The 22,676-nt window shown below is 40.0% G+C and overlaps 1 protein-coding gene across 1 annotated transcript in view; it reads left to right on the plus strand.

The window, feature by feature from the left end:
• Positions 1–22,676, plus strand: part of LOC134622492 (NLR family CARD domain-containing protein 3-like) — a 46,902-nt gene continuing 24,226 nt past the window's right edge. The window contains exon 1 of the mRNA XM_065470162.1: positions 1–427. Coding sequence (XP_065326234.1) covers positions 1–427 — 427 coding nt within the window. The remainder of the gene's footprint in view (positions 428–22,676) is intronic.

Below are 22,676 nucleotides of genomic sequence, written 5' to 3' on the forward strand. Positions count from 1 at the left end.
ATGCTACCTCCCCGGCGAAGACGTCGGGGTAGGCGCAGTGGTCGGCTGGTTAAACTCAAGATCTCTTTAGCGCACCATCCCACTACCGTCAAAGGAATACAGAGATTATTTCCTGGAGTTTTTGTGCACCGACGTTTCCTGGACCCCGTGGATTCCTGCCTCATCCCCGTGGTCTGCCAGGATGACGCGCCGCTCCTCCGTGACCCCTGTCCTCCTCGGCTCAACGTGCGCCGGGCGAACCTCCGCAATCTGAGGCCGCTGTGTCGGACTCCCTGTGCCGCTGGGGCTTTTACCTCATCCCCGGCTCCTGTCAGGATTGGGCTGGTAAACGCCAGATCGCTGGTGAACAAATCTTTTATTCTGAATGAGTCATTCATCTCCTGGAAACTAGACTTCATGTGTGTCACGGAGACTTGGCTTAATACTGGTGAGTCCAGTACTTTATCTGAACTTTTACCAGCGGGTTGTTCCTATTTTAACACACCAAGGACATCAGGGAGAGGAGGAGGTACGGCAGTTGTTTTTAAAAAGGATTTTAAATGTAAACAGTGTGTTTTACAGCCCTCGTTTTCCAGCTTTGAGCTCACGTGTTTTGAAGTTAATCGCTCTAACTCTGTGCTCTTTGCTGTTATTTATCGTCCCCCTAAATACAATAAGAATTTCATAAATGACTTTTCAGAATTTCTAGCTGGGATTATGCCCAACTACGATCATGTTCTTATTGTGGGAGATTTTAATATCCATGTCTGCTGCCCTGACAAACCTCTGGTGAAGGAATTTTTAAGTCTCATTGACTCTTTTAATCTGGTCCAGTCCGTACCTGGTCCCACACATGAACATGGACACACACTAGACCTGGTCTTGTCACACAGTCTACCTGTGTCTAACGTGGAAGTGACTGACACTGCTTTCTCTGACCATATGGCTGTATTATTTGATGCTGTGTTTTCACGCACTACAGTTCAAACCAGCGCTCCTATTCGCCGCTGTCGGATTATTAACCCTTTCACTGCTGCCCAGTTCTCAACTGCTTTTGACCAGCTTTCTATCCCCGCCGATCGTACTCCCTTGGACACAGAGAACCTCAGCTCCTGGTTTCAATATTCTTGCCTTACTATTCTGGACTCTGTGGCACCATTAAAAACCAGGAAGCCCAAGGCTAAAACTGACCCTTGGTTTAATGACGCCACTCGGGCTGTGAAGAGGGAGTGTCGTAGAGCTGAACGCAGATGGAAGAGGGACAAACTGCAGGTGTCTCTTCAAATCCTAAAGGACTGCTGGCGCCTCTATCAGGATACAGTCAAAGAGGCTAAAAGAAAATATTTCTCTAAGATCATTTCCTCCAACAGTCACAATCCACGTGTGTTATTTAAATCTATTGACTCAGTCTTAAATGCTCCACAAAGTGGCTGTTTGGAGGCCTCTCATAAACTGTCAAATGATTTTATGTGTTTTTTCATTGAGAAGGTTGCAACCACGCGGGCTCTCATTTCTTCCCCTGAGTCTGACCCCTCTGTTTCGATCCCTTGCTCTGCTGTTTTTAACCAGTTTGAGCCTGTGTCTCTTTCTTATTTAGAGGATGTGGTCGGCCATCTGAGGCCCTCTGGTTCCCCAAATGATCCTGTCCCACCACAATTTTTTAAGGAGATTTTTCCTAGCATAGGTCAGGCTGTTCTTACTGTTATAAACAGCAGTTTAATATCTGGTGTAGTCCCTGCTAATTTTAAGCATGCGGTAGTACAACCCTTGCTTAAGAAACCTGCCCTGGACCACACTGTATTGGCTAACTACAGACCTATCTCCAAGTTGTCCTTTATGTCTAAAATCTTAGAGAAAATTGTACATTGCCAATTGATGGATTTTTTAAATGAGAATGGTATCCTGGAGGTCTTTCAATCAGGTTTTAAAAACTTTCATAGCACGGAGTCAGCACTCTTAAAGGTTTTTAATGATATCCTCCTTACCTGTGACTCTGGTAATCATGTTGTTCTTGTCCTCCTTGACCTAACAGCTGCCTTTGACACTGTAGACCACAACATTTTACTGTCTCGCTTGCACCATCTTGCAGGCATTCGTGGTACTGCTTTGAAATGGTTTAGGTCTTACCTTTGTGACAGAACTTTTAGTGTTAACTTTTTAGGGTATGAGTCTTCCTCTGCCACTTTTCAGTCTGGGGTCCCGCAGGGCTCAATTTTAGGGCCTCTGCTTTTTTCATTATACTTACAGCCCCTGGGAACCATCCTCAGAAGGCATGGAATATCCTTCCACTGCTATGCTGACGACTGTCAGATTTATTTGCCTCTGAAGCAGAAAGAGGCCTTCTCTATTAAGCCACTTCTAGCATGTCTAGAAGACATTAAATCTTGGATGTCCCTAAACTTTCTAAGGTGTAATTCAAGCAAAACTGAGGTGATTCTGTTTGGTCCTAGTGGACCTTGTGAACCCTCTGCTATTGATTTGGGACCCCTGGCAGAGTATTTTAAATCTGTTGTTACAAACCTGGGTTTTAAGATGGACAGTGATTTTAAATTAGACAGTCAAATTAGGGCTACTGTCAAGTCCAGTTTTTACCATTTAAGGCGCTTGGCAAAGATAAGACCTGTTTTATCCAGGCAGCATCTTGAAACGGTAATCCATGCTTTTATTTCATGTCGTCTAGATTACTGTAATGCTCTGTATTGTGGAGTTAGTCAGCATCTTCTCTCTCGTCTGCAGCTGGTCCAGAATTCTGCTGCACGACTTTTAACCAAAACTCGTAAAAGAGAGCACATAACTCCCATCCTGGCTTCACTCCATTGGCTGCCTGTATATCTTAGAGTTCATTTTAAAATTCTCATGTTTGTGTTTAAATGTTTAAACGGTCTTGCCCCAACTTACCTCTCTGAGCTTCTGCATCCTTACTCACCCCCCAGGTCTCTCAGGTCAGCTGACAAGCTGCTCCTGGAGGTACCCAGGTCCAAGAGGAAGCTCAGAGGGGACAGGGCCTTCTCTATTGCTGCTCCTAATCTGTGGAACAGTCTGCCCCAGCACATTAGAGAGGCCCCTTCACTGTCCACTTTTAAAACACATCTTAAAACCCATTTTTATTCCTTGGCATATGACACAGTCTGACCCAATTTTATTGATTTTATTGTTTTGATCTAATGTGCTGATTTTATTGTTTTAAATGTAATTCTCATCATCATTTTTTATACTATTTTATTATTGTCTTTGCTATTTGTGCTAATTTTATTTATTTTAATGTCATTTTAATAATCATTTTATTTATATATGTATATATATATATGTATATATATATATATATATATGTATGTATATATATATATATATATATATATGTATGTATGTATATATATATATATATATATGTATATTTATATATATATATATATATTTATTATTATTATTATTATTATTATTATTATTTTTTTTTTTTTGGTAATATTATTATTTTTCTTATTTTTTAACATGTTCAATGTATCACTCTGGCATGTCAAGTGTACAGCACTTTGTGTTCAGCTGGGGGCTGATCCGAAAGTGCTATATAAATAAATTGCTTGCTTGCTTGCTTGCTTCAACAACAAATACAGGAAGTGGACTTTCAAATACTAGATTCACTTTAGACTCACACAAGAAATGACTCAACTAGCTGTGTTTGATTGACTCCTTTGACTCTATGAAAGCTCAGTGTGTGTCTGTACACAGACTGTTGTGTTGGACTATTATTCAGTTGTTTTCAAATGTCTGCATCTCAGTGTAGATGAGGCTGGGGGTCATGGGAGGCCACCATAGCAGTCTCTTCAACATCATGACATCATCATAAATGCTGCTGGACTGTCTGATGGGCTGACGGTGAAAAAGCCGTCGGGAAGGAAACAGAAGACATTTCAGAGGCTGCAGCAGATTTCTTTGATTTGGGGCCTTTTTCAGCTTTATTGGACAGAGCAGTGAAGATAAGTGACAGCAAAGCAGAGGGAGAGAGAAAGGGGGCGTGGTCAGAATCAAAGCCAGGCCAGCTGCTCTCCACCTCGTGGCACATGGTCACCTGCTCATCCTAGTGAGCTCCACCAGCAGCCCTTTCACACAGTTTACACTGTCAAACACTGTGTGTGGACCTCAGCTAACAATAGGCTCCATTTAAGTCTGGACTACATGCTTTTATATTGAGGCAGATTTTTACCTGTTTTTATTCCATCAGCAGCTCAACATCATGAGCAGCTTTGACATAAAGACATCAAACTCAAGCTGACTTTAAACTGGATCTACTTTTAATACAGGGGCTCAAAAACAACAACATCTTTATTATATATCAGGACAGAAAGTCATCTCAAATGGAAAACAGCTTTATTTGGAATAACCAGCACTATCAACTGGTTTGGGATCTCCACCAGTTTCATGTCTTTCCAGCTTCTCCAACAAAGTTCCTGTAAAATCAGCATCTTTATTGGTTTGATAGTGATTGATTATTCAGTCCCAATCTGCTGTCATCTAAAGAACAAAATGATGTTTCTATGAGTCAAAAAGCTCCACATGTTGTTCACAAAGAAAACAAAGATTAGGAACTTAAACACAAAGTGTTTGGAGCCAAAATGTTCCCAAGCTGCTCTTTTTGAAATGGCAGAGGTACAGTGGTGTCTAACAGCACACTGTGGAAGGCAAACATGTTCTTGTTGGATGAAACTTCATGAATCCTTTGTAGATTTGAGCTTTTGGAGCCTTTCTTTTCTCTTCAGGTGTACAGAGGCTGAGGAGGCAGGTGAAGCAGGTGGAGCTGTTGTAATGCTGGCAGAGGGTGTGTCTTAGTAACTCTGTGAGGTAGAACTGGATCCAACATTGTGGATGTGTTGATGTTGGAGCCATTAAGATTCTCTGCACACTGTAGGATTTCCCTGTGATTCACTGCGGGGGCATTTTGGAGTCTGTCAATGAAACTCTTCATATTTGTGTTTGACACCAGTTTATAGAAACAGACAAATGTGTCATGCTTTTGTTCGGCCTCCACAAATATACACATTTGTTCATTGGTTGGACTTTTTGGAAGGAGACACATTGAAAACCATGTTAATAAGATCTTGTTGTTTCCTGTGGATCCGACACAGAGAGTGGACTTCAGACAGAAAGCGTGGAAGAGATTTTAGAGGCCGTGTGTGGCAACAGGAAGTTTCTGTATGTTTGCTGATCTTCCATGTGGAAAACAACACGTGATGTTTGTGAAGTTCTACAATGATCATTGTTCTGACAGCATTTTGAGTGGGAACAGTTCAAACTGGGAGTAGTGGGAGTTATTTACTGATTGAAACAAGCTGAATGTTTCTGTGCACGATGAAGATCAGCAGCTCAGCTGATCAATGAATTGACATCTATCAGTCATTTCATGAGATGAAGTCATCAGCAGACATTTGTTCTAACTGTGTGATAAATGTCAGAACGTCAGGGCTCTGCTTTAGTCACTACTTGATGATCATTGGCTCATTGTTGAATCACGTGGCCCAGTCTGACCTCTGACCCTTTGCTGCAGGTCTTCTGTGTTATCTCCACTTTCATGTCTGATCTTCTGCTGTATCGTCCAAAATAAACATCTGAATCATTTCCAACACTTCAGCAGATCTTTAGTTTGGGCAGCACAGTACAAAATAACACATATTGTACTATACTGCCCACTTCCTGATCTTATTGGATCTGTGTGTGAGGTTGGTGAAGGAAACACATGTTTACTGAGTGAATCGCTGCCATTAGGAACTAGTTTTTATATCACAGCCTAGAAATCACACAGGACCATTTCTGCAAGTGAAAAGTCCTAATTGGAGGAAAATAATTGTGTAGTTTGTGCGACTGTTGTTTGTAAATGAAGAATTGTCCCAACTACATGTGCTGCTGACCTTTGACCTTTTCTTTAGGTGCACAGAGGAGTCTGTGGAAACATCCAGAACTGAGGCAGTGCTACAGATGTCTTCAAATAAAGTGGTGTATTATCCATGTTTTCTATGGATCACATCAATATCCTGATCTAACAAGCCCCCTTTTTGTGGATTTTAGAGCCTCTGACTTTTGCTGCGTCTGCGTCTCATTTCAAGCACAAGAGCAAGAAGTGGATGAAGAAATGGGGCGAGTGGGGTCAGTGTGGTGCATGTCAGCTGTGCTCATGCTTTCACAAAGAACATGTGTATTCATTGGCAGCATTAAGGTGCACTTTAGTCTTCATAATAATAAAGTATTGTGACTTTATTATTGTGAATCCTCACAGTCATGTTGCAGCTCTGCTTTGCTTTAAGAAAATGTTCTACCAGGATGTTACTTTCCTAAACGTGTTCTCCAAATGTTCCCAAAGACTTTGTTCTAAGTAGTTCTACATGATGAAACATTCACACTAAGTTTAAGAAGGACACACAAACACCATCTGTCCTTTCATCATGTGTACAAACGTGTTCAGATGTCAAATGTACCGTGAATGGATGCAAATGTGGATCGTTCCAATAAAATGAGACAGTTTTGTAAGTGGATCCCAGTTTGAAGTTCATTGAAACCTATAAGAACATGTTATTCAAACCAACTTTATCCAACAGGAAGAAGCATCAGGGGAACAGGAAACATTCAAACATGTTTACTGTAAGAACTGCACAAAGGAAGGAAACACAATCCTACACACGAGCACTTTAAAATGGACATTTAGCTTTTCAAACATCAGGGAGTGCTGCAATAACAACACTGTGCCCATTCTGATCAGACTGAAAGATTTATAGAGATTTATCCATGTGCTGGAAAAGGATTTGATATCAACATATATGCAGATTAGTAGGAGCATTTTCTTCATATTGATTTAGAGTTCAGTACTAGGAATATGTAGAATTAACATCTGTGTACATGACGAGTGATGAAAACTTTCAAAGGACGTCAGAATTGGTGTCTCTATCTGTGACTGTCCCAGAGGAACCTACCTGAGGGATTATTAAAGATCTGTCTATCTAGAAAGACTTGCATTGATTCACAGTGTACAATTCTTTCTAATCTATTAACATCTTCCTCCAAATCCTGTTTCTGCTGCATCAGAAGGGCTCAAACCTCCTGCTGTTGTCTGCTGGACCATCAATTCTACTTTATGATGATCTTCAAAGATCAAAACGTGAGTTTATTTGTGAACTCTGTGAAATGATGTTTAGTTTGAACCAATCCTGTGTCAGCTGCAGCCACATCATTGCCACGCATACAAATGGCTGCGTTCCTGTTTAGACCTGCTGGCTGTCAATGGGCTTCATTCCATTTCAGACTGCCGGTGGTCGCTGTGATCTAAACTCAACATGGCTCCTGTGTTAGAAGAGCCTCTGAGTTTAAATTTGCACATTGAATAGTTTCTTTGCAACACTATGGAGCTACCAGCCCAGTATATGTAGCCCACAGTAGATGGAGTTATCAAGCTGCACTGACAAACATCAGGACTCATGTGATCCCTACATGTGGACCTTTCACACATGGATCCAAGTGCAGATTCAACTCTGCATTACATTTGACTTCAGCTGTTACACACTTTCATTTTCTAGCTGTGTCACTTCCTGCTTTTTGGATCAGAGAGTTTATCCATGTCCACAAATGTTTGGCTGCATGTTTTTATCATCTATATTTTCCAGTCTTCATACAGCCTATATTTCATGTGGACTCCAATCTGCCACCTGCCATCACGTTTTCAGGGTTCATTCAGTGTTGAAATGTAGGACAAACAGCAGCACATGTTCTCTAAATGTTTGCAGTCATTTTAAATGAAGCTGATACTACATGAGACATTTTGCACATTTATTGTCTTTGAACAGAGAATAATAAAGCCATCAAACATATACAGGCTGTGCAAATACAAACTTCTGTGGTGCATTTGATGACCTGCAGAGGAGAACAAGTCGGGCTTTTCAGCCCTAACACAACCTCTTTGTTCTCAATACTACAAAACCTTCAAAGGCTGATATGCAAGTTTGCATGAATCAGCAACACAGTTGTGTTTGTTTCTACTATAGTTATAAATAAGCTGATCAAATATCTGCTGACTGATTAGATCCAGTATCTATTACAGATGAACTGGATATCACAGCATGTTGTTAATCCGTCATATCAAACTAAACAGTGTTGCTGGTGTAAATATCCTCCAATAAAGTCAGATGAGGGCTGCTGTTGCCAGGTAACGATGATGTCACACTGGATCTTCTGATCTTTAGCATCGTAGCGCTCGGAGTCTGATGTTGGCTCATGTGTTGTCAGACACCAACATGACGTTCTACTAGTCAAGGCCTCACCTTAACCCACTGATGCTGATCACACAGACCCACTAATAGAACTGTTTGATCAGGTTTATGCAGCGTCACCATTAATGTCACATTTAATCACATTTACATTACAAGCCCACTACAACCATTATCAACATTTTAAATTACATTATACATCTTCACTGATTTAATGTATTTTAACCTGATTCATTTTTCCCACCTTAACAGTTCATTCTTCAAATCAAACGAGATATTTGACCCTCAAAAAATATTTTATTGTAATAAAATATTTACTTTTCAACTTTTCCAAGTGAAATCAAACAAGTGTATTTAACAGTGAAACCAGAGTGAAGCTGCTCATATAGAGTCCAACCCAGGGTAAAAGTAAATTGAGTAGAGCAGCATCATCAAAGTGTCGGCTCTCTGAACACGGTGCAAGATCGCCATCTGCAGGACAAAACTAGTTTTTCTCGCCCTCCTCGTCAACGTCAAGATGATGTCATCATATAGCAACTGATTCCCTGACCATCTGGAACAGAGCGTTTAGATTAAAAAGACATTTATAGAAAATACAAACTCCAACAACACATCTCAACATCCCATGATATTTTATTATTTATTATAATATATATTATTATTGTACCATCAACATCAACAAATACCAGGATATTTTCTTTCAGATTGGTTCATTTCCTGCTCGCAGCATCAGCTGACCTCTGACTTCCTGGTTAAGGTCTCTCAGCGTTGACTGGAAAATCAAATCAGACTCACACCATCTTCTTGTAATGTGGTCTGTCAGCTGTTTGAAGAGCATCTCTGACCTAAACACAATAGGAAGAACAACAACACGGCAAAAAAACACATTTCCATATTAGATGAAGGGCACCGTAACTGGAAATGGTAACATTCATCTGATGCTGCTTTGGAGTTATCTTCTGTTTTAGATCAACTTTGATCACTTAGAGCCATCTTAAGTACATCTCATTTGATTCCAGATACCTGCTGTTCCCCACCTACCCTGTAGGTGGCCTCAGTGTGCCTCAAACCATTTACAGATGATTACGTGTCGTTCACAGTTCATATTTAAATAGAAGCCGTGGGACGCTGAAGCAGTTTAAACACGTCCATCCATGAACATGTAAGAAATCAAAATAAAGGTTTGCTTCATCTCTGAAGCAAACCTTTATTTTGCCTTGAGGCGACTTTTGTTGTGATTTGGTGCTATATAAATAAAATTGAATTGAAAAATTGAATTGAAAAAATTGAATTGAATTGAATTGAATTGTAGAAAATATTCTGGCTGTAACAGTTTGGGTCAAAGTGCAGATGTTCCAGATGTACTGCAGTCTCTCTGTGTTTCATGTTAACATGTAGATGTTGGACCAAAGTGAAGCTTTTTGATGTGACTGCAGGAATGTAAAGTGTAACTCTGAGCTTTAGGAAATGAAACTAAATGAACTTTTTCTCCTTCATTTATAGGAAAGTGTAGGAGAGCAACAGATGAACAAGCGTTACTGTAACAGGAAACACAAACACGTCATCAGAGGATCTTTATGTTCATCATCATCACTGTTTCCTTGTTCTGTCACAAACACACAACACTTCCTGCTCTCTCTCTGATGGATCTGATTCGCTGTTTCATTCACAGGAGGTCAGGGCATCACACAAACAGCTTTAACTGCACAACGACACTTTAAATCATCTACAGACAAACCTGTGTGTTTGATGTATGAAGAAATAATAAAGAAGTGTCTACAGCTGTCCATGAAGCAGCTTCTCACACAAACTCGGACACTTCACTCACTTTAATTCCTGCAAAGCTGCGTAATAAAGAGCTGTGACTGCTATGAACTGCTGATGATGACTGCATGAAGCTCTCAGCTGAAGTTTCATTTATGTATTTTAATGTTAATGTCGCCTTTTTAAGTCTGTGTGAGGATTTTAATGACAGACATTAAAGGAGATTCTTTGATTAGAACCAAATCACGCAAATTATGTTGATTTTCAGCCTGAAACAATAAAAACTTCTGTTTATAATCATCAACCTGGAGACTAATGAAAAGTAAAATAGTGATAACAATCCTTTATTATTTGAGTAATGTCTGAATCTGCTCAGAGACAGAGACAACACAGAGTTGTTGATGGCAGTTTGACATTAACTGATTTTAAAAAAAAGTGCTCTTATTGTGAAAATCTGCCTCCTGCTTGCTTCAAATCATTTTTATGTACTTTTTAACCTCACAGTGAAACATTGAGGCATTAATCTGACACAGTTTTATCAACAGTTTTATCACAGACATTTGACTTTGATTTGTTCAGATTGAGCAGAGAGAAGTGGCTCTCTGTGTGCGCGCTGCTGAGAAACAGAAGCTCATTTCTGTTCTTCAGCCTCTAAACTCTCAATGTGAGGACTAAGTGAAGTGTTTCAGAGCTGTGGCTCACAGCTTTTAGCGTCGACACAAATAGGCGATTACACACTCGTTCTGAGAACATCTCCACCTCCTTAAAACAAACTCTCCTACTAGCAGCTGTCACAACCACAACAGGCAGAAGATTGGATTTCTTCAGGTCAGATTTCATGCAGTTTGCAGTCAATTGTGTGTCACAGACTTTGTAGTTCACATTTGTGTGACTCGTTTAAATCTTCTCCTCCTGAAAGTGAAACTCTTACAAACACATCAGGCCACAAGCTGCTGCAGGTTAATGATTGATCTAAAGCTGACCTTTGAGCAGGAACTTGTGACTCTTTTATTGTGTTTAATGCTCACAGTGCTGAAGCCTGCAGACACACCCACATCATATTATTTGTTCTCAGGGTTGTTTGGCGTGGCAGAGTCGGAACAGAAACTTTCTGCAGGTTAATTATTGATCAAACAAAAGTCATACTAAGGAGCTACTGGCACGGAGTCAGAGCAGAGCTCAGAAATCTGAAATATATCAAAGTATATTAAAATGAAAGAGTTTAGAGAACACTGTTTGGTTAGCTGCCTCAAAGGCAGATGACTCTTAATATCACAAGATCAGGTGAGATTTCAGACCAAGGGACTTACTCTCTGTGTGAGCACTGCTGAGAAACAGAATCTCATTTCTGCTGTTTCAAGAAAACAGTGTTATGGAGGAAAAAGAAGTTCAGCCTCTAAACTCTCAGCGTGAGGACTGAGTGAAGAGTTTCAGAGTTTTGGCTCACAGCTTTTAGCGTCTACACAAAGAGCCGATTACACACTCTTTCTGAGAACATCTCCACCTCCTACAAACAAACTCTCCTACTAGCAGCTGTCACAACCACAACAGGCAGAAGACTGGATTTCTTCAGGTCAGATTTCATTGCTCAGATTTACTGCAGTTTGCAGAAAATTGTGTGTCACAGACTTTGTAGTTCACATTTATGTGACTCGTTTAAATCTTCTCCTCCTGAAAGTGAAACTCTTACAAACACATCAGGCCTGCAGACACACCAACATCATATTATTTGTTGTCAGGGTTGTTCGGCGTGGCAGAGTCAGAACAGAAACTTTCTGCAGGTTAATTATTGATCAAACTAAAGTCATATTAAGGAGCTACTGGCCCGGAGTCAGAGCAGAGCTCAGAAATCTGAAATATATCAAAGTATATTAAAATGAAAGAGTTTAGATAACACTGTTTGGTTAGCTGCCTCACAGGCAGATGACTCTCAATATCACAAGATCAGGTGAGATTTCAGACCAAGGAAAATCACTGGGGTTGTCTGTGAAGAGGCAGAAAAGCATAGACGTGGTCTACCTTATAGCCATTTTGAAAAGGTAAGAGTGAATGGAAACATAAAAACAAAAAACAAACCAATACAACCAAATCACTCCAAGTTTATTTCATTTGACACATACAGTGTAGCTCAGTCAAAACAGCCCAAGCTCAGGGGAAAGTGCTGAGAGGGAAAAGACAATGATTAATAATTTATATAAACTCATAACTGGCTGCAGCAGCTGAGCTTTGACCTGTGAGCTGCAGCCTAAGCCTCTTTTATCATTCAGTGTTTAATGTGTAAACTGTTTATCACTGCAGAGATGCCTACAGGCTATCTACTGTTCAAAAGTGAATTGTTATATACCAGCGGTCCCCAACCTTTTTTGCGCCACGGACCGTTTTATGCCTTACAATATTTTCACGGACCGGCTTTTAAGGTGTCGCAGATGAATACAACAATATAAAACTAGTACCGGTACCGAAAAAAAAAGAAGATTTACTCATAACACACGTGAAAAAACCCAGGAAAACCGAGTTAACAATAAAAATGATAACAAAATAACGCTGAAAAACCGATAAAAACCCTGAAAACCATTCATTTCACACCTGAGCCTCAACTCTCGCGGCCCGATACCACAAGACTCACGGACCGGTACCGGTCCGAGGCCCGGGGGTTGGGGACCGCTGTTATATACCGTGTGGCAGCTGACCTTTGACCTGCGAGCTTCAGACTTTGCTGGTGTGAAGTGTTTAATGCTCATCTATTGAAGCCTGCAGACACACCCACATCATCTGATTTGTTTTCAGGGTTGTTTTCAGTGTGTTGGAGTTGGAGCAGAAACCTGCTGCAAGTTAATTATTGATCAAATTAATATCACACAAGGTGCAGCAGCTGACCTTTGACCTGTGAGCTTCAGACTTTGCTGGTGTGAAGTGTTTAATCTGACGCAGTCTGCAGACACAGAGGACTGCTGACGGAGAAGAAGCAGAGGATTTTCTCTGTTTCTACACAGACCTGGTCCAGACAGCAGAGAGCTGCAGAGTGAAGACGTTCATGGGAAGAAGCTGAGTAAGTGCAACGTCCTCTTGGATCCTGGATCAGGAAGTGACGCCGGTGAATATTTGGTGTTTAAATAAGGTTTCTGTCTTTGACTCAGCCTGCTGTCACTTTGTGACAGGTTTCAGATTAACTGGTGTTCCTTCTGCTCCAGTACTAAAAGACAGTATAGGTGACCACGCTGATGCCTGTTTATAATTTCATTTCATATTTCAAAGCGAATAAACTGTTGGCTAAATGTTCTTGTTTTCAGAGGTAAATGAGTTGAGAGGAGCAGATAATAAGGATTAAATATTTTTCTTAAAACGGGGTTCGTACGGGGGATTGAAATCCTTGAAAATGCTTGAATTTTAATGTTGTGTTTTCAAGGTTTGAAAAGTGCTTGAATTTCGGATGTGGTGCTTAAAAGTGCTTGAAAATGTAACTGTATTTCATTCATAATAGATAACTATCTGATTGAATAGTTTTCTTATCAGATAGAGAAATAAAATAAGCCACGAGATGTAAAAGCAGAATTTCCCCGCCTGGGCTGTCTTGCGTCTCTTTCAATATGTGACCCCGCCCCTCCCTCGGACAGTCGGGGATGAATGCGCTAACATACCTGTAGGCAGTGTTGCCAACTTATTATTACTAGAATACTATATTTAGCGAGTTTTCAGACCCCCTTAGCGACTTTTTTTTCTTCTAAAAAGTGACTAGCGACAAATCTGGCGACTTTTTCTGGTATTATTGGGGACTTATTTATGACGACTTTTTGACGTGAAAGCGCGTATCGCTCTTATTCTCAACAAGCAGCGGTGCTGCCGTGGGCACCTCAAACATGCCAAAGCGCTCACAGGCAGAGGATAGTCCTCCCCCAGCTGCTATCAAGGCAGGAGATGTTCACGCCTATGCGTCCAAACTGCAAATGAATTGCGCATGAGCAAAGCTGCTGCTCCCACACTGACTGTAACGCAGTCAGTTCTTCTTTTACTGTTATGCTGTTTTGTGGATCACAAGGTTTAAAATGACTTATAAACACACACCCACACTCACAAAGTAACTCCACCAGAGTGCCTATTTCGGGTCACTTTTGCCGGTCCAAGCCCGGATAAAGGAGCAGGGTTGGAATTGTGACATTAAAAAACAATAATTGCTAAAAGAAATTTAATTTGTAGTACTAAATGAATTGTAAATGCAATTTTTACTCACTTTATGTCTCTTCCATGGTGTTATTTCTCTCTCCAACAACGTAGGTTACAATTACATTAGCATGACCAATTATGCAAATTAGGCGATGATGTCATTTAGCGACTTCTACCAACTTTTAGGACAGCCAATAGCAATTTTCCTTACTGAAGAGTTTGGAACACTGCCTGTAGGTTGCTGTTTAAATGAGTGTTCGATAGAAAACAACAATGGCGGAGTTTGCGCTCTCCAGTCGCATGATGGGTGAGTCCTAGTAAATAATTTCCCACTACGTGTATGTTACACATGCTATTGTTTTAAAATTATGATTATTATTTTGCTAGCTGTCAAACTCGCTGGAGAAATGATTGAAATGCACTGAGTGTGATGCAGTATGGCAGCGCTATTACGGAATATGCTGTGAACTTAGCTAACATTACTTAGCAGTAATATGAGTTAATTTACTCAAATGAAAGCTTTAAACATTAGCCCGATACATAACTAGCTAACTTAAGGCTTTCTGATTAACCCTCTGGGGTCGACAGACCCAGAGCCTCCATTTCAACTTGGGTCAAACGTGCGGACCTCAAACTATATACCAGTTTTTAAATTGTGTTGATAGGTCACGTAAAACTGATGTTTGTTAGTTGTTTTCTTTTTTTAATAAAACAGTGGCGTTTACTCCGGGAAGAAACGGTAAAAATGGCGTTTTCTAAGGAGAGCGCCAGCAAACACGCTTTGATCGTGAGTGGAAAAAAAGAAAAAAACACTCCTTCCCTATTGGTGGAAAAATGTACCATGTTGACCAATCAAAAAATGATATGGCAACATGTGGCATTTGGTTGTTTTGGAAGAAAGGGAAGTTTTAGGAGTGAGTGAGAGAGAGCGAGTGAGCGAAAGAGAGAGAGTTTTGATAAGTGAGAGATTTGTGACGTTTACCGTGTTTGGAGTCTCAAGTTAGTGTGTTGTCTTTTGTGTAGCTAGTGTGTAGTGTAGTCGTTTTGTGTTTTGTGTGTCAGTTCTGCTGGTGAACGTGACAGTTGCTGCAAAAAAGCCACCAAAGGCAGGTTGCAGTGTAAACGCTGAGTGACACACCTGCTGTCAGACCTTCAGGTTTATCCCTGTGCTGTTCTCATCTGTGTTATAGTGACACAAACTATGTTTTGGAGTTGCATAAATAATTTGTGTGCCTTCTTATTTGACGAACAGCACCTGATTGTTCTGTAAATAGTTTGAATGGTTATGTAAAAACGTCTGAGTCTTGGCTGCATTTTTAGGTAAATAGTACCATATAACTTTGTTGTTTGCAAAACATTTGCATATTTTTAAAAAATGTACAATTTCTATTTGCATTTCAAGTTATGAAAATGATTCGTTAAACATGCTTGTGGTTTTTACAGTCAAAAATATCACTTTCTACTTGTATTTAAAATTTTGTCTGAATTTAGATCAATTGTGCTGACACATTATGTCAAAATGAGAAAATAACAGATTGGCAAGATAAACAGTTTTAAAGGTGAAATATAGAGGCCAAATCAAAAGTAGTCAAAAACGGCCAGTTACACCCTGGACCCCAAAGGGTTAAAGACTAAAAGCAAAGTTGTCACCAAGTACTGTTTATATTTGTGTGTATTGCTGCAGCTTTTTTGAGTATTAATTTGGTGCCTTTGGGTGAAATAATGGTAATCTGAGTGATCCATATGGTCACAAAGAATAGCCTCTTGTTTCCGTGCTACCAAAGTTCCCCGGCTTTCATTCGAAATGTGTTTATCGCCACCTACACATTAAACTACTTAAACAGTCAGTGCTGTTCTCCATGCCTGTCTGACTGTACATAATGTTATTAGCACAAACACTTTAAAGGTGATCATTTAGGACTTCAGCAATAATACAGACAGCAATGTAGTTAGCAATAAAACAGTTTTATTGGGGGCGGGGGGTGCTGGAAAAGCTTGAAAAGGGAAAAAGCACTTTCAAGCTTGAAAAGTGCTTAAAAAGTGCTTATGAACCCTGTTAATAACTAAATTCTGCTAGTCTGTGATGTACCTCCCAGCAACATCACCTCATTTCTTTGACCTTTGACATGAGTTAGCTTAGCTGGCAGATCAGCTAGCAGAGCAGCTAGCTCTGCTGTCTGTCATGTGACTGAGTCACGTGCAGGCAGTGAACCTGTTAGCGTAGCTAGCAGGCTGAAAGAGGCTAGCAAACTGTGTGAACACTTTGTCAGAGGTGAGCAGTAAAGAGAAGGATAAGGAGCTCCTCCAGATGCTGACAGTGCACTTAACCTGAATTTACTGCTTGTTACATTGTATGTGATGTTCAGTCGAAAACAATTACTTAAATTAACATTATTATTATTATTGTGTGGATGCCCTAAAAGGGCTTCCACACTATTGTTTTCCTGTTTCTCTTTCTTCTTTATTATTGTGTGGATGCCCTAAAAGGGCTTCCACACTATTGAGTTCCTGTTTTAAACTTTATTCTTCAAGTTGCTGCCCCGTTTTTCGGCACTGAACTACTCCCTCAGTTTTCAGCCGATTTTCTCCGTTCAAACTCTAAACTGTTCTGCTATTTCTGCTAATTCCGGCTATATCTTTTGGTGTTTATTACTATTATACTTTTTAAAATATTACACTTTTTTCCTTTAATTTGCCCCATTGAAATGAATGGGAAACTTCCACAATTCTGCTAAAACTTGCTTGTCTTTGAAACTTAACTACGTCCTCATGCTTTCACCTAGAAACTCCATTCAAACTTTAAAATGTTCTCAGATTATTGGGCTATTCCTGTCTGATTCAGCTTTTTCAGATCTTCTACCGTTTTAATCTTATCTCTCTTTAGGTTTTCAGTTGCAAAATTGTGATTTTTCAGAAAATACATGCGTTGCTATGGTTGCTATGAAATTAAGTCAGAGTGAGTGCTGGTCCGTTCTGAATTGTCTCTTCATGTCTAAACAACTTCTTGCTACTCACACAATTTCCACTCAACCCCCACAAATTATACATCAAAACGTAGGTATCTTTGCTGGCTTTCAGAAAATGTCACTATCTTTATTGTGAGGTTTACCGTTTTTTCGCAATTTGCCTCGGAGTGACACAAGGTCTGACAAGTCCCCATTCAAAGTCTATGGGGAGGTTTTGAAATTCAGAGCTGAAATTCTGTAACGGGGGGCATTTTCAAATCGCCATATCTCTTTAACAAAGCAAAGTTAGGACATGAGGCTTGTGCCAATATATCTTCAGACACTGCTGACACTCACAGTGGAAGCAGTTTTTACAATTATCTTACCGTTGAGCAATGAATTACGTTTGTTTGAGGGGTGGAAATCTGTCCTTCTCTCAGTCTTCAAACTCTGGAAATGAAGCCGTTTCTTCTCTCGTCATATCTCCGCGACGGAGGTACGAGCTATGAAAATCGCAGTCAAAATACACCAAAGTCCGCTGATTCACCCAGTACAAGAATTATGCTGCTAGCCCTCTTAGTTTTTGAGTTACACGACGTTTTGTAACTCCCAAAAACGGCGCTTTTCGCCTCTCACCGCGATCTATTTTCTGACTGCTCATGTCTATGTTTTTCAGCCGCCCGCTCCCTTCCCAGGTGGCGCAATCAGTAATGACACGGCTCTGCAACTCAAAGGTCGTGGGTTCAATCCCACCTTGCTTCAACATTTTTTTTCATTACAATTTTAAACACTATCACAGACCTGTAATTTATATTGATCATTTATTACAATTCTGCAAAGTTTTATAATTTTAGCAGCTTTTCTAATATGGACCGAAATACATACAAGTACCCAGCCTAATGAAGCAGACAGAGGCAGTAGCTCTGATTGGTGAATTTGAGCAGAATCAGGTTGTTCTTTCATTACATTTCTTTATTTCACACATGGTTTATCGTGTTTCTTTTTCTACATACAGAACCTTCTGCCTCTTTTCAGCAGAAATTCTGCCTCTTTTCAGCAGAAATTCTGCTCATTCACCTCTTTTCAGCGCAACGTTCTGCTTCTTTGCCTCTTTTCTGCAGAAATTCTGCTGATTCATCTCTTTTCTGCAAAATTTTCAGCCTTTTCACCTTTTTCAATGCTTTCATCTTTTTCAAATCATAGAGTTCAAATCAAAATATAGTATTTTTACCAAAGCATTGTATTTGTACGAAGTACAGTATTTTTGCCAAATCATAGAATTACTGCAATTTCATAGTATTTTGAGGAATCCCATTTGTTATAGTATTACTTCTAAGTCATAGTATTTCTGCTTTGTCATAGTATTTGTACTGAAACATAGTATTTCTGCCAAATCATAGTATTACTGCTATTTCAACATATTTGAGTGAAATTACAGTAGCAGAAATACAGTGTATTTCTGCTACTGTATTTCCGCTGTATTACTTAGTGGAAAAGTAGGAGGCTGACTGTTACTAAGTGCATCAGTGTACATAGGTCATCTCTTGTGTTGGAGTGCCCTCTTGTGGCGCCTTTTGGGTAGTGCCTTAGTAAACGTGAACACTGCAAAGAAGTGGTATCAGACTGGTTTGTAGTGGAGGAATTTGTTGCCAGTTTCTTTCATCTTTAATCCGTATTCATGTTGTAATGTAGTAGTACCACAATATGGCAGAAACACTATTTTTTGGCACAAATACTTTGATTTGGTATACTTTAGCTTCTTCACCCCTTTTCAGCAAAATTTTTCATTTTTTTCACCCCTTTTCAGCACAAATTCCAGCTTTTTTGGCTGTTTTCAGAAAAAAAAAAACTCTTTTCAGCAGAAACTCTTCTGATTCATCTCTTTTCAGCGCAAGTTTTATGATTTTAGCAGCTTTTCTAATATGGACCTCAGATTCTTGTTAACGCTCCATGGCAGAAATACATACAAGTACCCACCTGATGAAGCAGACAGAGGCAGTACCTCTGATTGGTGAATTTGAGCAGAAACAGGTTGTTTTGCCTCTTTTCAGCAGAAATTCTGCTGATTCACCTCTATTCAGCGCAACGTTCTGCTTCTTTGCCTCTTTTCTGCAGAAATTCTGCTGATTCACCTCTTTTCTGCAAAATTTTCAACCATTTCACCTCTTATCAGCACAATTCTCAGCAGTTTCTGCTCATTTCACCCTAATTGTCAGTCTCTCCACCTCTTACCTTGTGAGAGTGAATTTGGCTTAGTGAGATGAGTAGCCGCCTTGCGCCCAGGAGGTCCAGGTTCGAATCCTGCTCAGGGTGACATTTTATTTTTCACCACCATACTACTTTTTGCAACTTTTCATCTTTTTCAGCTTTTCAGCAGACAGCTTCAGCGTTAAGGCATCCACACAGCATTTTCGCAGGAAATGCAAATTTTTCTAGTTATTATTATTATTATTATTATTATTATTATTATTATTATTATTATTGTTACTATTATTATTGTTGTTATTATTATTATTAGTATTATTATTATTAATATTATTATTATGTGTTTATTATTCATAACATGGCTCCCTACTGTAGTGGTTTGAACAATTGATCTGAGGTTATTGTGTCCCTGTAAATTCAACAGTGGGCCTCAATGCAAAGAATCAAACAAATATTTTTATTATCAAGTCATTCGACTTACTGGATGAATCACCGTAGCTCTGACAGTAATGCACACTCATTTTTATTGATAGTCACCATGTAAGTGCTTTTAACTTTTTTGATGAGTAAAACCTTCAGTAGAAACATCTGGGAGCAGTGAGTGAATAACAGATCTGACAGCAGCAGCAAGGACGGTGCTGTCATAGTTTAATGTGGAGTCTGTTTGCACTCAAACAGTGAAGAGCAAAGAAAAGTACTGTGATGATTCTGGGTCCTTCTGACCCAACACTGTGAGTTTCTTGTGTTTTGGTGATATTTTGTATTATGGTTTATGTTCTGGTTCATTTACAGTCTCAGTTAAGCTGCTTTGAGTTTCTTATATTTCCTTTTTAGTTCCTTGATTATTAGATTCCCCCTATGTCTCTGTGTGTGTCTGTGTGTCTCTGTGTGTCTCTGTGTTTGTGTGTGTTTGTGTGTGTTTGTGTGAGGCCTTGTGCTCCATGTCTCTCTTGTCTCCTCTTTCCCTCGCTCACTCTCGTCTGCCTTTCCTCCACTCCTCTGACAAGCTCACGTGTCAGTGTTGCGTTCCTTTGTTTGCTGTTTTATTGTGAAAGTCTTGCATTCTTTGTACAGTGTGTTTCATTTTTCCTGTGAAGGTTCTCAGTCATCCAGGTCAACGTAGTCTAAGGAGCTTGGAAAGAAAAGCATCTGGACTTCTGTAAGTTGCTTGAAGATGTTTCACCGTTATATTCGGGTCCTACCCTGTCTGCATTACGCAGCCAGTTCAAGACTAACATTTTTCTTGTTTAGTTTCCGAAACAGTAAATCAGTGTGTGTGCAGTTCTCTGCAAACTCAGCAGGAATAATTAGTGTGAAGCTTTAACTCTGCTGATCCTCTTTGAATCATGGATCAGCTGAAATGTTTAAAATGTTGTTCACACGTGTTGAACTGACTGAAGCTTCCAGTCACAGTGAATCAGTGTGTGTCAGTGAATGCATCGTGTGTGCTTCAAGGCTCCATCTAGTGGACTGATAGTAGAGCAGCTGATGGCAGCTTCCTCTGCCTCACACTGCTGTCTGACTGCATTCAGCTGACACTGAGATGAAGCAGGAAAGAAGCAGCTGATATTTGGACAGCACACATGATGGAAAGGAGGATTTCAGTTGATGTGCACATGAATGATTTGTGTTTCCTCTGCAGGTAGAAAGTGTGTGTGAGCTGAATTGAGCAGCATGGATCAGTGTGAGGACAGAGAGGAGGGAGTCCCTCCCTCTAAAAGCACTCTGTGTGGGGAACATGAGAGCCAGACCAAAGCTCAGAGGTGAGATGACCATCTCTAACTGTCCATGACTCTTCTCCATGTCACAGCTCAGCACTCACATCACTGCTCCATCATTATTCACAGGAACCCACCTGGACCTCCCCCCAGCTCTGTGTCCTTACAGAGTGACACGTCTAAAGGTGCCATCGTTAATTTTAAAGTCCAGCCTGTGTCTGTTGCAGAGAGGTGAGCTGTTAGTAACATGACGTCTTTGATTTTACTCCTTGATGTTGTTGGATATAGACTGCAAATACCTCATTCCCTGAATCCCATTTAAACTGTCTCTTTAAAACAAGCCTTTGATTTCTAAACTACTGGAAATCCACTTCAGCAAGCAGGAAGTGAAATATCCATTCCATCTGAAACCAGAATACATAAGTTTAGACAATTATTACTCTAAAACTCGTCTCATATATTTTCCTTTTTTTTAAATGTAATCTCACCTTCAGTGTCACACAGACAGGATCTGATGAGGTTCTTGTTCCTACAGTGAAGTGACTGATAAAGAAAGCTCCTTTCAAACATGGAGCAGTGATCCAGCTGCTGTTGGCAGCAGGCCGACCACAGTGATGTGTCTAATCTTCAGACAGCTGGATCAGTGTGACAGATCAGGAGTGCAGGATTCATCCCGAGGATGTTCCAATTTTAAAAACTGTTCCTCCATAAAAACCTGAAATCTAACAGCTGACCTGTACGTTGTGCAGAAGAACAGCAGAAAACTTTTTTTCTGCCAGAACTCGACCTGCTCATGTATGAATGAACTTCCTGTTACTGTGTCACACGTAAAAGTGTAGAAGCACTCCGTGCAGAACTATACAAAACTGCACTCACAGCTTTGAGCAGTTGACCTGAACCAGTTATACACCAGTTCTGATCACATCAACGCTCCTGTAGGTGCAGCAGATTCAGCTACATCACATGCAAATTAAGACTTTTGTTTTTTCTGCTTTAAATCAGCAAAAATTGAAATAAATTGACTGGAGAACCGGAGTAGATCACAACAATGATGATATTGAATGAGTTTAATATTTACAAATTTCCAAGAAAATAGAAAAATAAGTTAAAAAAATAATAAATTTGAGAGGAAAAAAACAAAGGACAATAATGCAAAAGAAAAGAGTAAAAATATGAACAAGATGTTATAGCAAAGTCTGTAGAGGCGACTTTTAAAGTGTTTATGAAACAGTGAACTGACTGAGTCGATCTAACACTGAAAAGAAGTTTCGTCCACTGTGTGAAACACAAATGCGATAATGTGAACAGCAAAAAGGACCGTCTAGTCTTTAGCTGCTCAATTTAAAAAAAATGGCCTCATTTATATCAAAATGATCTATTTTGTTGTTCTTAAAATCTCTCTGAGAGGATCTTGACCTTAAAATTCTTCATGGTTCCTCCACAGAGTGGACCAGCAGAGCTCAGAGGTTCCCAGTGGTCAGTCTGCCCAGCAGCATCAAACACAGCTGGACTCCATATTTATGGTCTGTACATGTACAACAACTACTGTTACATCTATACTGTTCACAGTCATCTCCATGCTGCTCTTTGTAGACCAGTGGATTGTCAATGTGTCCAACATGGATCTGATGTTTGGCTCCATGATTTGAGTCTGATTGGCT

The sequence above is a fragment of the Pelmatolapia mariae genome, linkage group LG3_W (genome assembly GCF_036321145.2).
Source record: "Pelmatolapia mariae isolate MD_Pm_ZW linkage group LG3_W, Pm_UMD_F_2, whole genome shotgun sequence".
Classification (NCBI taxonomy): domain Eukaryota; kingdom Metazoa; phylum Chordata; class Actinopteri; order Cichliformes; family Cichlidae; genus Pelmatolapia; species Pelmatolapia mariae.